Source organism: Gossypium hirsutum, chromosome D11 (genome assembly GCF_007990345.1).
Source record: "Gossypium hirsutum isolate 1008001.06 chromosome D11, Gossypium_hirsutum_v2.1, whole genome shotgun sequence".
In the NCBI taxonomy this organism is placed as follows: domain Eukaryota; kingdom Viridiplantae; phylum Streptophyta; class Magnoliopsida; order Malvales; family Malvaceae; genus Gossypium; species Gossypium hirsutum.
In genome coordinates this window covers 25,421,303-25,437,674 of record NC_053447.1, presented here as the reverse complement: position 1 = coordinate 25,437,674, position 16,372 = coordinate 25,421,303, and the positions used below count along the sequence as shown (strand labels likewise).

General features: G+C 30.9%; 1 protein-coding gene across 3 annotated transcripts; it reads left to right on the top strand.

The window, feature by feature from the left end:
* The first annotated feature begins 7,886 nt into the window (after positions 1–7,886).
* On the top strand, positions 7,887–13,110 carry LOC107913233 (probable E3 ubiquitin-protein ligase HIP1). 3 transcript variants are annotated; one of them, XM_016841754.2, is made up of 6 exons: positions 7,887–8,032; positions 10,323–11,933; positions 12,019–12,069; positions 12,302–12,334; positions 12,423–12,566; positions 12,674–13,110. In XM_016841754.2, exons 2-6 carry the CDS (start codon positions 10,338–10,340, stop codon positions 12,803–12,805), a joined length of 1,956 nt encoding a protein of 651 aa, XP_016697243.2. In that variant the 5' UTR covers positions 7,887–8,032; positions 10,323–10,337; the 3' UTR covers positions 12,806–13,110. The 3 variants fall into 3 exon arrangements, with proteins under 3 accessions (XP_016697243.2, XP_040959866.1, XP_016697244.2); XM_041103932.1 differs by having other exon boundaries at positions 12,281–12,334; XM_016841755.2 differs by lacking the exon at positions 12,302–12,334.
* Positions 13,111–16,372: the final 3,262 nt, after the last annotated feature.

Sequence of the window (16,372 nt, the reverse complement as noted above, 5' to 3'; positions counted from 1 at the left end):
GATCTGATTATCAGGTCAGGCGAAGGGCGTTACATAATTTTTTATTATTTTCATAAATTTTTATTATTTATCTCTTAATTAATTTAAATTAATTAGAGAAAATAATTATGACACAATAATTAACTTGATGATGTGAATGTCACTCGATAATTCATATGTATTCATTGTTAATGCGACTATTTTATCTTATATGCAACATCAATGATTAATTAAAAATTTTAAAAAATTATAATGTAAAACTCGCCTGCTAAGACTTTAAAATGATAATAAAAAAAACTCTGAATTTCTAACATGGTTAAAATATGCTCCAACTCCCTGTACTCTTCATATATTTGGAATTCAATTCTTTTGTTTTTATTTCCAGTAATTTACTCGCCTTACTTTTCAAATTTTAAAATTTAGGTATAGCTATTAACTCTGTTAAAATCCTTTCTGTAAAATTTGTTGGTTTGATATTTTGAAATAAAAAAAAAACTCACTTGATAATTATGTAGCAAAAAAAGTATTGTAACAAACCTCTATTCAAGCAAATTCCTCCCAAGCATGAGAGAGCAACCACTTGTATGTCTAAATGTTGTGTTGAAAGTTGACATATTTTTTGATTTATTGTTTGCTAGTAATTAAACAAGATTCCAAACCTGTCCAGTTGCCCTCAAAAGGTCGCCTTCCTTTCATAATGTAAGTTAGCTCATATAAACATATAGGAGTGGAGGTAAATGCTTCGCTCATTGTCTCATACACGAATGCATGTCTACATGTGTGTTTCAATATTGCACGTTCTCATCCTTCTTCTTCTTTTCTCTCGTAAATATATTCATTACAATCCTTAGCGATTCCATGATTGTGATCAATAGACTCAGCCCGAAAGGCACATATTTATCATTACTTGGCGTGCACTTTCCGGTGGCTGATAATATTATTAGTACTTTTACTTCTATTTCTTTTGTGTATGTTAATCATATCAATAGTTTTGTTGTGCACCACTTCGCTAGTTGGGTATGTAGTTGTGTGAATGTTTTGCATTTTGTTTTTTATCATCCGGATGTTATCTGTGACTTTTTTATGTGTGATGCTATAAATGTTTAATAAATCATCTTTTTGTCCTATAAGAAATACTACAATCCTTTATTTTCTCCCATACCATTTATATTATTCAATTTTCATCTAATTTAAATTATTTGTAAATACTTTAATGGAAATTTAGAATTCCAATTTTTTTTCTTATATATATTCATGTGTATGTTGAACATAATCTAAATATGGTAAAGAGAATAGACACTCAAGATGTAGTATGAATTTTTTATTTTTATTTGCTTACTTTGGCTCACTGATTATCTAAGGTTTAACTAATATTAAGTTGTAGCATGTGGTTGGATCGTGATGTGAGAAAATAACTTATATTAGTAGGTAATTTAAATGACCCGTAGTTTGAAGGATCAAAATTAAACAAATTGATTCAAGAGACTATTATGTTGTCTATCAAGTGCAATTGGGGAGATATCTTATCTTGAGCATTGAAGCGAATGGCTCCCAAAAAGATAGAAATTTAAATGTAGTTATCTGGTGATTGTCTAGATTGGCAATACATTAGATAGGACCCAAGTTTAATTCACTTACTTTTGAAGTTCATGGTGTGACTTACCTCAATCTTGAGTAAGTGATTGACTATGTGTATGTACCTCGTATAATTTGATATATTAAAAACCTGAATTCAATTGGTAATAGAGTCAAAAGCTGGTACATTGGGTATACAACTTATGTATGAAATAACTTTACTTATAGTAGTGCAATTCATTGCCCAATAAAGAGTAAACAATATCTCATTGACATTGCATGGTTGATGGAAAAGAAACGTGATTATGTATCATGACTTTAATAAAATTAAAATTGAGTTGAGGGAATAATTTAATTGAAAGAATTAGTTATATTTGTTTTAGTTTATTTAAATAAATATTATTTTGGAAATAGAAAACTAGTTACTAAGTTGGATAAATTATGTGAGTTTGCTAGTATGCTCTTCAAAGACCCCACAATACCAAAATAATACAAAACTATAAGCAAGGTTTACATATAAGAATGAATAAAATACAAACATTGTAAAAGTTTCCTTCACATTACACCGTTATGAGAGGTTGAACTAGATGGGAAAGGAAAAAGGATAGGGAATTATTTAGAAGTGATTTTAGTCTTACCTAAAGTGAGAAGTTTTACTTAAGATGGATTTACATAGAAATAATGTCATTAAATTCTAGAAGGATCTGGGACCCATCTATGTTTATGAGCTCATGAGTTTTTTTCTCCAACTAAAGGAGGAAACCTTATCTTATTTGAACCTTTGAATGGGACAATATCTGGCATTACTATTGTTTTTGTAAGCTTTTTTTAACTCTTTTCACCTCTCCAAAGTATGGGGATAGTACAATCATCCTTTGCCACTTTGTGGTAATTGCAGTCTTGGTAAGGCACTATACCTATTTTTGTTGGTGTTAAAATTGATAATATTGTTCTAGAAGTTGAGGAAGGGTCATCTCCTATCGTTAGGTAGTCAACGGAGATGGTTTTATTTGTTCCTCCATTTCCTAGCATTGTTAACACATCGGAAGGCTCCTGGTGGTTGAGCTCAATTCAAATTAAGACTTTCCAATGAGGATCGATGGTAGACAAACCTTACATCCCATTTTGCATGGAAGTAATGAGTAGGTACAGTAGTTGGTACTTCATGCGGTTGGATGATTGTTCTTTTAGGATTGTTGAGCTATTGACTTTGAGGCTACTTTAGGTTTGGGTTTTTTTGGACTGGCCTTTGTTTCATTTTGCCTAGGTCATTATTAGGTCATTATATTTTTGTTTTTTTTATGTACTATGCAATCTTGTATTTATTTATGGTGATTTTTGGAATGTCTTCAAAATGAATTACCATTTGCTAGAAAAATCAGCATAACATATGTAATTTTAGGAGGGCCTAGATTATGTTAATAAGGCTTATTATACTGCATCTTTTGCTATACTTGATGAAAGTTCAAGAAATGTTTGAGAGTCGTAGAATTTGATTACAATTAAACATCTCTTAAGTTTCTACTGTGAAGGGAAAAAACTAAAAGCTTGATACTGAAATATGAGTTAGTAACTAGGTTAGACATATTAGAATATGATTTAGAAATTGGTCAATATAGACTCAAAATATGTATTAGAAATCACAATTGTTTTTCAAGGTTTGCTCTGATACTCTTCTTTTATTGCACACTCCTTAAATTTTATTATACTAATTTGTAATATTTATTGAACGTGCTCAAAAAATCATCTTTTTATATTAGTGTTTATAATTAATTTTAAAAATTGATATTATTAAAAAAATAAATGGTAAACAACAATTAATTAATATTTCAATTATAGTTAACAAAATAGTATGAACTAATTAAGGATCATACAAATTTAAATGAAATTATAAGGATAAATAAATATTTATTATATGAATCTTGGATTTAATTTAAATGATTCATTCAATCTATTTAAAATCTAAGACTCTAATAAGGTAAACAATGTTAGTTAACATTTCGATTATGAGTTAATTGAATGCCACAACCTCATTATTGATAGTACAAATTTTAGTAAAGTTGTAAGGATAAAAAAAACATATATTATATGAATCTTGGATTGAATTTAAATGATTCATTCACTCATTTTTAAAATATAAGACTACAAAAAGGCAAATAATGTTACTTAATTTTTCAATTAGAAGTTAACTAGATAATAAGACCTCATTGATTATGGTAAAATTTTAATAAATATCGAATCAAGTTTAAATGATTCATTCACTCTTTTTAAAGTCTAGGACTCCTATAAGATATAAAGGGTAAGCTATGTTAATAAATATTTCAATTACAAATTAATCGGATAATATAGTGACAATTAAAGTTTGGGCTAGTATTTGATACCCTGGTAGTGTACTTTTTTATTCCACAAACAATCTTTAAAAATTGTCACATGTCTCATTTTTTTTAAACAACTATTTTTTAATATTTTACTATACATTTATGGGACACTTGTCAACCCTGTGACCTTGCTTATTGAGTCTAAAAACTCCACTACCAGTGTACCTAATATTTCCCTTAAGTTTTAATGATGTTTATAACAATAGATAAAGAAAAAATAGTTTTAATGAATTTATAATAATAGATAAAGAAAAAAAAAAGATGTTAAAATGCTTCCTCCGTAACACCCTCAACCAGACTCAAATTATCAAATCTGGATATTGGATGTTACAACTCAAAACCCTTAACAGAAAATTTCAAACTACTATTGAAAATTATATTTAAACATATTTATTGTTTCTTTTGAACTGCTTTTTAATATAAAAGACGATATTCAATAATTACATTCCAGTATCAAACAATATATATCGATACAATATATATATTTTTGAAAATACTCTTTCTAGCATAGAGAACTACACGCCATATCCTAAAATGTCCTCTGTATGCATAATATCCCAACTAGTTGCTACCCTGGCGCATTCCTAGCTTGGTCCCTCCAAGTGAACTCAATCTTATAGCAAAACTTGGGACAAGAACAAACATTTGTAAGTCCATACAAACTTAGTGAGTTTTATCCCAAATTACCTTGAAACATTTTCAGTTGAACTTCCAATCTTGAAGATTTTGGATTTCATCTTTGTTTTTTACGGATACTTTACTATATCGACGTATACACATTCATCAACTTCCGAACTTGACTAATCTATTCACAAATCACCCTTTTGACTGATTCCAGATTTCATTAATCACTAGTAATCTCATTTCCTTCTCTGCAAATGTACTTCTCAGAACAATATTTATACAAAACCTATCATCAATAGATTCTTCTTCAAAGAAACATTGAATACTTGTCACCTAGGATGGTTACTTATAGACACTATTCCTTTCGGATAATTAATCTAACTGATCTTTTAAGAAAAACTCTATACTGACCTTACCTTTGACGGATTCTCATACTGCTTCTGGTAACAATCAAAATACCAAACAGATCATATCTCAAATCAACCCAATATCATAACTTATATTGATAATGAAACGTTCTAAATTATTTAAAAGAATTCCAGACAACTATATTACATATCACAAGAGCGTCCATCTTGACAAAACAACTCAAATTCCAGATGGCCTCTATACATGACGTGAAAATTATTTAGATTTAGTGGTTACCAGATAAATCAAATTACTTCCTTGAATGGCATAGTCAAACTCAAGCCCAGCAAACACTTAAACCTTTCATAACTACAAATACGCCAATTTCTTGTACTGAAAAACTAATATAGTGGATTCACCCTTCAAATAACACTGCTAGAGACTCTTTCAAAAGTTTTACTTAGATCATATTCAAATTCCGCCCTAAGATTAACCAAGTAGATATATCATTAAACTTACCAATTCTCCATCATCACATTAGTTAGTAGAGAAGTCTCGAATTTTACCCAGATCACGACACCAAAGAGTCTGATCAGACTTTGCCATAAAGGCATTGCAGAATACGTAACATAAACATCACAGAATAAGCCAGACAAACTTCATCAAAATACACCATAAAGGCCTTACAGTTCAGGCCATGAAGGCATCATAGAGAGTTACATTTTTACTGTCCTGTCGCACTATCTCAGAGGTTGTTATGGGGTTTCTCCCACATGGTATTATACATAATCTCATGTCATGATCTACTACTCTAGTCCTTATCTCACAGGAGGCATCACCATGAGTGTTTTCGTTATCATCGTGATCTGCCTGTCCAATTAGCGATGACCTTGTCCTACCAGAGGTATCACAAATAAACGTTGGCTTATCCAACACAGTATAAACTTACCCAGATTCATTTCCATACCTAAATTTTTCATATTCTCTTAACAAAATTCACGTTTCCATACCTGATTTCACATACGTTTACATCACACATCATTTTATTCACACAATAATTCATTTGTCTCAAATGTGAACATGTAGCAACATTACTATGTTCCACACATTAACAGTTAACATGCAAGAATCAGGACAATGACTCACCTAAAACTCACATTTATTGCAGCTCAAAGTTCCAAAGCCAAACGTTCTTCTTGAACCAGCAACAACAACTGCTTAAAGAACATGAAACTACCATTAAAACCCATTTGCAGACAGATTGCTAACATCTTAATTCAGACGACCCGTATGAAGGGTTTCTTATTCATATCTTGTTGTTTATGCTTCATAACTTCTTTACTCATTAAAAAACTCAGCATGCAAAGTTATTAAACTTACTAGGAGGTGGAACATCCACTGACCAACTCAGAAACCTTAACTTCCAACTTAAGAAAGAAGAAAAGAAAATTTAAGTTTAAGAAGAAGAACCAAAGAGAAATATTGAAAGAAGAAAAATCATTTCGACGTTCCCTTCTTATCATATATATTTACACTCAATACCTCTTAATGGATCTTGACAAGTGTCAAATACATGGAGAAGTTGTCCCTTTAATGTCCTACAAAAATCGGAGAGAGTAAATAAAGAAGATCTGATGCCAATCCTTTTTGACTAGTCAAACCATTTAGTTAACTTTCAACCAATCACGATACAGAACCCAATTTGCACATCGTTTGAGTAAACTTCGCGTATCACACCTATGGCGATAACTCGTAAATGGCATGGCCTTAAAAAGACTTTAGCCCCTTTTAGATATAACATACACTTAGTAGGCGCGTCATACTTAATCCAACATTCTGAGGCATACTATTTGCTTGTCGTACTCTTTCTTCAATTAGAAAATACTACGAGAATAAATCCTTAGATACTTCTATGAACAAATACTCTATGTGCCAAACATTAGTTTGCCAGAAGCCTATAAATTGGCGGACTAACTATCAGAGTACGCCAAAACAGACAATTTCGCATCTATATGCCTTATTCTTGGACCCGCCAAATTTGGTGTGTGACATCCTTTTCCCATTTTTATTATGTTTTACACTATTTTACGATAAAAAAGCAAATATATAAATAAATAATAAAATAAATCAACTATATATAAGTGTTTGGTGGATAAAAGTACCATGGAGACTCTTGTACTAGAAGTTAGATTACATTTTCCCCCCTCTACTAAAATGAATGGGAAAACTAATCCTTATACATTAAATCAAAGAGAAAACTAGTCCTTATGTTAAAATCCATTTCTATTAATAAAAATTGGTCCTTGTACGTTAGCATAAGGTACATGTGCTATGCCACGTGTAACTATTTGGCTATTCCGACAGCCACTCCAATTTTTAACAATACAAATTGATGAAAATTTTAACAAGAAGAACCAAGTTACTCTTTGATCTAACGTACAAGGATTAATTTTCCCATTTTTCAAGTAAATGAGCAAAATACAATCCAACTCCTAATACAAGAGCCTCCATGAGACTTTTACTGTGTTTAGCCATTAAGGAGATATGTCTATTAAGAAATGTTTGAAACAAAAAATACAAGAAAGAGAGAGAAACTAAAAATGAAGAAAGAGAGGATGAATGAGAATTAAGAAGAAATTGACGGCTTACAGTAAAAGTGCCAAGTTTCTATACTTTTCCAGAATATCCATATAAATAAATAGAGAGTAATTGCATTGCAACATATAGCAATATTGAGGGGGGAAATAAATAAAAAGAGAGGTGAAGACAAAATCGAGGCTAACCCATTTAAAGAGTCTGAAAATGCAGAGTATCCAATTGGTTAGAGGCCAGCCATGATACCTGCTTCCTACCATATTTGTCCGTTGTTTCCATTATAATTATGACTATAATCTTTCATAGGAAAGTTCGCTTAAATATCTCCAAAAACATGCGTTTCTCTTTTATTTTTGAACATTATATAATAACTTATTTTGCCTTGTCAAATTTCACCACAATTCAAGTTTTAGATACGCGCCGAGTGAAAAAAGAAGAGGGGGAAACAAAACATAAAAAGAGTTTGGGGGTGCTTATATAATCGTGTCTATTTCCCTTAAAGGCTTCACTCCCTGTTTTCATCCTCACTTTCGGTATAAACCCTTTTCTTTGACCTTCTTTTGTGTTAAGTTTGAGTTGTTTAACGAATTTAGATTTGGTTTTATGGTGTCTATATGAATTTTTCTTTTTACATGATTTTTTTTTTAAGAATTCTATGACTTAACTCATTGATAGGCTTGATTTTATATAGGATACAGAAGTTTTAAATTGTGTTTTGTTGGATTTTATTTGGTTTCATCTGCACTTTTTCATCCTTATATTAGTTTGAATTAATAAATTTACTTACTAGTGCAAGTTGATAAATTTTAATCAATGGTGGAAAAAATAAAACAAAAACAAAATGAGGGTTGATGTTTTATTAGCCAATTGTTATATATTTGACATAGTGAATAACTCATTTTGGTATTGTTTTCAAATTTTCAGCCTTGCGTTTTGCCCATCCAAATCCTTTGAAACAAGTTAGTGTGTGTGTATATATATATATATATATAAGTTTAATGATTAAGTTTCTGATTATCTTTTGTCTCTTAATCCCATCCTTATTAGGTGATTGTGTGGTTCAAGTTGGCTAAATCTTCAAGTCCAATTTTTGGCTACATTGTTTTTATTTTCCTTCATTAATCTTACACTTTTTGCTTAATTTTTAATTCTTTATTCTAACCTTTATTTTTTTTTGTAATTTGGGGTTAATTGAAATTTATTAAATTAATTTGTTTAAATATTCACACACAAAATCTCGTCTCATTAGTTTTTAATTTTCACTCTATTTTGATATTCTTTAGAATTTGAGGTTCAAACTTTCTTGATGTTTTTACTTGGAAAAAATGATGATTAAAATTCTTATTAGATACCGTTTAGCATGGGTTCAAACAGTGTTACCTCATCCCCTATCTCTAGTATTTTAAAAAAACGTTTCTGATGTTAATATATATTTTTTCGTATAGTTATTTGATACATTATATATACATATTCTTATGGTATTTTTTTCTTATGTTATAAATTTCTGCATAATGAAAATTTCGTCTGGTAATTAAGTTTGTGACTTCAAGGATTTTATATGTACCTGTAATTTTATAGCCCGCTTGCATATGTACCATAATCTAAGCTAACAAGATAGTTAAAATTACAGTGAGTTTGCCGCATAAACTTTGATAGTATTAATATTTCAATATTATATGTATTCCCTTTGCTTTTCTATGCTGCTATTCCTCTTGAAAATAGACAATCATGTTTATAAATCTAGAGTTTAGATTGACTGGTTGGTTGTTAAATCTGTATTTTTAGGAATTCTGGCAAGAACTTTTCATTCTTGCAAACATTTTTTTAAGGTTTAATTATAAAATTGGCCTCAAATAATACTATTTTTCTCACTTAAGTACCTAAGTTTTTTTTAATTAAAAGTGACACTTGAAATATCAAATATGTCTCATTTTACCTCAAAATTGAATGGAATCTAGTAAGAATGTGACACATGGGACTTTCTTATTGACTGATATTGTGTTTGGGGGTAAAATGAGATGAATTAATAGTTTAAGTACCACTTTTGATAATAAAAAAAACTAAAAGTACCTAAGTGAGAAAAATAATATAGTTGAAGGGCCTATTTTGCATTTAAGCTTTTTTTTATTTAGACTGTTATTAACGGTATAGTTTGAGGGTCGCAAACACATGCCTTTTAAGTACTTCATCCATGTTTATTCCGCCATACTCATAGGTTTGTGTATATATATATATATATTATGGAATAAAATTTTCATCATAAAAACTGAACCTAACGAAAACTATTATCATCTTTTTTATGGAATTAGATAGGACGTCCAGACGTTGTTGCGTGCATTATGATCATCGTTTCATAAAATAGAATAAGCTTTTACCTGATTATGACCAATCATTTTTTTCTGGTTTTAGACCTGACGGTATATCATGTAATCCTTTCATTTAAAAGAGCATGCAAATCCTGTTCATTTTAGTTCATAATGTAAACATATAAGTAATAATTAATATTGAGATAAGTGACCAGAGTATTTATGCTAAAGCTGTAAACTGGTTAGGTTGAAGTAGGTTAAATTAAAATGCTGAAATGCTTTATGAAGAACAAGGAAAGAAAGAACTTAATGCACATGGGAGATCATTAAAGTTGATAAAACTAGCATATAAATATGTGTTAATTACTATATACTATTTCACTTTTTGACATTCAGCAACTGACACCTATTGCCTCTACTGATATCATGCATATCTTACATTGTTATCTTGCACTTGGACTATGGTAAAATCAAGTAATTACTTATTACTAAAAATTTTGCTGACATTTGTTTTCAGGTCTTTCGGGACAAAATGCAAGGTCAAGGCAGCGGCTCCAATTCTTTCCCTTCCGGAAACTTTTACTCCAATGGTCATCTTAGATCTGGTCATCGTAATGTGGTTCCAGATGCTTTAGTTCATGACAGAGACGGACATACTTCCATGAGATGGATTGGTCAACCCAATTCTAGTCTTGATACCCAAAATCATGCTGGCTTTAGTCAATTCTTGGGTGATGACTTTGGGTTTTCTCCTCTAGGTGATCAAGTTGGCATGAACCAAAGGTCTGTGCCAACCATTAACCCTTTTCTAGAAAATAATAGCGGCATCGCCGGTAATGGTCATAACAGTAGTGAAAATGGTTCGATCGGCTCATCGTTATTTCCAAGGCGAGAGGCTGGTTCTGGTCTTCTACAACAACAACGTAACTTAGACCTGAATGCTGTGGTACATGAAGGAAGAAGATTCGATGCAGGTCAGGGTAATGGACCATACTTATCATTAGACCTTTTTAGAGCTGGAACAAGAACAACGGCAGGAGATCATGATCGCATTCAGACCTTCGGCGGTTCTTCTTCTAACCTAGCCATGACTTACTCAGGAATAGCGAGATATATTCTAGAAGAAAATAGAATCAGAGATGGCCTTCCAGCCAATGGTCAAACAAGGCTTTTATGCAAAAGAAAGGCGCTTGAATATGCTACTGGTGGTAGTTCAAGCTCCGCACGGCAAGCTGCCAATTCTCACCAACCAGGGACTAATATTGGCCAACATAATGTTAGGAACTACTTGAGTGCAGTTAATTCCTTCAATAGTGGTCATTCAAGACATGGGGCTGCTTCGCCGATACCCTCTAACTTCTATCAAGTTTCAACAGAAGTTAGGCAAGCTGACAACTTTGGAAGAAATACTCGTTTGAGAAGGACTGCAAGTCAACCGGTTCCCACATCAGCAAACTTGCAGGCGTGGAACTCAATCAATTCTAATGCACAACCTACAAGTCAATGCCCCGTTACCCTTACAAGCTTAGCACCAGCGCCAGTTCTAGCAAATCCAGCCATGCAGCATCAGACTATGCAAGTCTCCAACTCGTTGCAAGCTCCGCTACCTTCTCGATATTGGAACGGGACAACCATGTCAAGGGTTGGTCCTTCCATCTCTCGTTATCAGACCTTATTGCGACAGAAAAACAACTTAAGAAACAATAGAAGGAATATGATGATTTCTTTGGCGAACATGCAAGCAAACCTCAACTTGGCCAATGAGAACTCAAACTTCATTGGAAACGTAGCCTCCTCTTCCAGGATCCAATCCGGCCCTGGCATGCATCTACCGTATTCATCCATAAGGTCCCCTCATCCAAATATGGTTGAACAATACAGACAAAGATTGCAACATATTTCCAATCCATCAGACCCCTGGAGGCAGGGGAATAACAATACGATACATTCTGGTGCTTCCCTAGTTGTTCAAGACATGGACGTTTCAGTGAGAGACGGCAATCCTAGGCGTGCTCAGCTTCCTCTGAGGTTGGTACCAAGAGCTGAGGGACAAGCTGGTCATAATTATAGGCTATCATTGACAGAACAATCTCAAACTGCTGCTCAAAGAAGTAGGCCGATATCTGAGGTATGTTGTTCCATAAGCTAATGTGTTTTGCAGAAGTGTATTGTCTTACTAGCTGCAACTAAACTACGTGCCTTTTCCATAACAGGTTCGCAATGCCTTGGGACATGTACGTAGGCATGGTGGCTTACGACCTGAGGTAAGACTAAAGTATTATTTATTTTATAAAGTTTTAGTTAGATAGCAGTGGTTGTTCATATATATTGTAACATATTTGTTTCTCTAGTTTCAATACAAAGGAAATTGCTGCTATATCAATTTTTATCTTTGGGTATCCACAAACATGGCATGTGTGTTAGGATGTAATGGTAATCGGTTGTTCATGTTTTGTTTTTTATGGCATACCTGAGGTGCCTGTTATTCTTGAGCAGATGCGCCTTGATGTTGATAATATGTCTAATGAGGTAACTTTAATCCAATGGATATTATTTCAAATTTTATAAAATGTTAGCAAACTGCTCGGGATGAAGCTCCTGTTTGTTTATTTTCTAGGAACTACAGAATCTGGAGGAGCAAATTGGGAACTTTGGCACTGGGCTAAGCGAGGAAGCTATTCTGGGGAATCTGAGAAGGCAAAAATATCAGTCCATAACAATGGGACCCCCAGCAGAAACTGAACCCTGCTGTATTTGTCAGGTATGTATGTGAATGTGATCCCTCATTTCTTGTTATTTCCATGAATAAGACATGGTTTGATTATTGAAAATAATTTCCATTTCTCTATGCTTGAAAACGATTTACAGGAGGATTATGCTAATGGCGAAGAGCTTGGTAAGCTGGACTGTGGTCATGACTTTCACTTCAGTTGCATTAAGCAATGGCTGGTGCAGAAGAATTCATGCCCCATATGCAAAAAGACAGCTTTGGCTATTTGAAATCAGGATCCTCATCCTCATGCCTCCTAATATTTGAATAAAAAAAAAACCATAAGCTGTTGAATTTTTGGACCTGCCGGTCACCTAGTATTTTGATACACATTTTGTTATTTTACTTTTCCTTCCATTTCGGAGACTTTCATGTTGGCAAACAATGAATCATTCTACTTAGGAAACTATGATCGGAGGTCCAGTGCATTCAAATTGGGACATTTTTTTAACTGCTCATATTCCAAATTTCTAAAACTTTAGAGTTCTATGGTTTCCTTCTTCAGCTATTAAGAAGTGTTTTACCTTTGAATCTTTATCACCATCTAGAATTTTAGTATTTTACTTCTTTTTATTATTCAATATTTAAATTGAAGTTGGAGATTGTATCATCTTATAACTAGCCTGTTCACAAATTAAAAGAGAAAATACATCAAAGTATTTTGGGGTGGGTTTGTTTCCTAAAAAATAATGTTTGCATTTTTATATGCTTTTTTCGTTGGTAACTAGAAAATGGCATTGACTTGCTAGTCAAGGAGACTAAACTCTCCTTTAAAATAAACAATTAACATCTTCTTTTGAAAACCACCCTTATAACTAAATTAATTTTTATATAAAATTAAGTCAAATATTATTTCATTAAAAACAATTTTTAATTTTTAAAATATTTAAAAATATTAAAATATTAACCTCTAATATTATAATTTTTAAATATTATTCTAATTACATATTTATATTTAATAATTTATTAATAGAATTTACTATTATAATAAAATTGTTAAATACTATCATTTTTATTTTAATAATAATTATAGTTTCGATGTGTGGTCACAGTCTTTTCTTTTAGTCAATAAAATCAACCTTCACTTTTCTAAATTTAAATTAAGTTTTAATTAGACATCTGTTATTTTTAATGTACATAGCTTATTATTAAGCTTATATAAAACATAACTTATTATAAAATATTTTTTTATAAATATTGTGTTTATTTTATTAAAAACAATTTTTTAAAAGAATGATTTTAGGGAAAATTTGTTAAAAAAATTATTTTAGGCAAAAATACCAAAAGAAATCAACTATTCTAGAAAATAAATCAATTTCTAAAAAAATTATTTTCAATTAAAAAACACTATATGTATTAAAGAAATCTATTTTTTAAAAAGATTAGTACAAACAAAATACAAATACATGTCCAAGTAGAAGAATCAAAACCCCTCACATGGTGAGACTCGAATACCTAGAAACATAGATGCACAATTATGTGTATAGGTTTTCAAGTCGCATCATATGTGGCTATCATGGGTAGGTTTTAGTTTAGTTTGTTGGCTTTAGTCTAGATTATACGTGAAGATCAACAAGGGAACCTATACTCACTCTCCATATCTTCCTAACCTCATAGGTGAATCGTGTTAGAAAATATGAACATCACATATATAATAAGAGTAATTACATGTTATTATTTATCATCATAAAAGATTAGCTGAAATTAAAAGTGATCTAATTTGGTTAAGGTTTATTGGGGTTTAGTTATTAAATAAAGTATGAGTCAAATATGTGTAGATACTCTAGTAACTAACTTCTAATTGATGATGGGCTGATTAGAAATTAAGTTTAATGTGCAAAAATTACATATTAGGGTTATGGTCCCCAAATTACACATACATAATTTTTCTAACACCCCATTTTCAGAAAAGAGAGAGTGACGTCTAAATTACTTGTGTGCTAATTTAGATTATCAAAACCAAAAGATCGAAGATTCCAATAAATCAATGGATTTAGGTATGCTTCCGCATTTAATTTTACTCTTGATGATTTGACATAACAGATCTTGACTTATTAAGTTTTGTATAAGAGTTTTACGGTTCTAGCAAGAGGCATTCGAGCCTCGTCATGTTAAATCATTGAGAACGAATTGATTCTGTATTACTTTTAGATTGATTCATTTTTGAAATTTTATGAATTTGATATTTTGATTTTCGATTATATGTATTGATGTTTGGGATTCATATTGAAGTTTTTTATATTTTAATTATTATATTAAAATTTGGGGTTTATGAAACTTACAAATTAATATCAATTATACAACTTTGGATTTTCCACCGCCAAAATTATTATGTATACAACTTATTTCAATGTTTGTTTTTTTTGTTCTCCTGAAGAAGTTAATCTTGATCTGTGATGATTTTCGGTTATAGTTCTTTCAATCTTGATTGGTTTGATTGAATTTATTTATTCATGGAAACAGAAGAAAGAAGATGGAAACTTTGTACTGGTTTACATAAACTTCCTTTTAACTCTTACTCACTACATTGTTGTTGAGATGAAGAATCTCTTGTATGGGTTGATTTGTCAAGTTAAATGAGATTATTTTGAAATCTGACAGTCAAAGATTTATCTCTCGCGATCGAAACAAATATGATGCTGTTTCATTTAAATGTTAAGGAGCTTCTCAAATTTTAGATTAAGTCGTTTGTTTCTTTGATATTTTGAGTATCAATAAATCCTAAATTTGAGATTTAAATTATTAATTCCTTTTATTTGTTAATAAAAAAAAAACTAGTCTCTTCACTATTCTCTGAAACTGTTTGAACAAATTTGTTGTGTTTCTTTGATTGGGTTGTTTAAAGGTAATTGTAGGATAAATTTGTTTCCAGTTGCTTTGTTTAGGAACAATGAGGTTAAGGTTTAACTGAATGAAATTCAACTTATATTCTAGATTTTATGGGGTGATTGGGTAAATTTTACAAATTGTTACATATATGCATGAATTGCATTGGTGTTTTGTCTATGTCAAAATTATGAATACATGTGCTTATTAATTATTTGGCCTTAATTCATTACATTATTTCTGTTTAGTTTTGACATATATAGTTTTAAAGCAAAAGAAGTATATGATTTATGGATTTATGTTATTATTAAAAAAAATTCAAAGATTAACGTTTTTTATTTTTTATTACGACAATCTTACTTTGGGTTATTTCAGGAAACGCAACACAATTAGACATTCCAGTTCTAACCTTTGACTATTATGAAAATTTTAAATTTGAATACTTATATATATATATATATAAATAACTTAATTGAAATAATAAGTTGCCAAAGTGATCTTTGTTATTGAATTTATTTTGTTTTAAAATATAAAAGGTTATGTGCAGGTAACTTAAACTACATTAATATTAATCAACCCAAAGAAAGGTTAATAGTTAACAAAATTGTGGTAATAAACATGTGACGATTATTTGGTTTCACGAGTAAGCAATAAATTGGCCCAATGAAAGATATATTATTCAACATGTTTTTTATTTTCAATCTTTAATTGCTACAATAAGATATCACTTACAATTTAATACTTTTGTCCAAATATGAAATATTAATGGAGTGTCCGTTATCTTGAGATGGGATTTTCTTTTATTCAAATTATTTTGGTTTAAATTTGAAGTCTTATGTGAAGTTGTTTTGATTTATTTAACTATTATTATACTTTTCAACATCACTATATGCATTGAAACATTCAAGGGTATTATGCCCGATAAGATTACCATAATTAAATAATTCATGGTCGACATTTAAAAGAGATTT

Coding starts and splice junctions, on each gene's coding strand:
- LOC107913233 (XM_041103932.1), top strand. CDS start 10,338: ATGCAAGGTCAAGGCAGCGGCTCCAATTCTTTCCCTTCCGGAAACTTT. Junction 11,934..12,018: donor GAAGTAGGCCGATATCTGAG/GTATGTTGTTCC, acceptor TTTCCATAACAG/GTTCGCAATGCCTTGGGACA. Junction 12,335..12,422: donor TTGATAATATGTCTAATGAG/GTAACTTTAATC, acceptor TTTATTTTCTAG/GAACTACAGAATCTGGAGGA.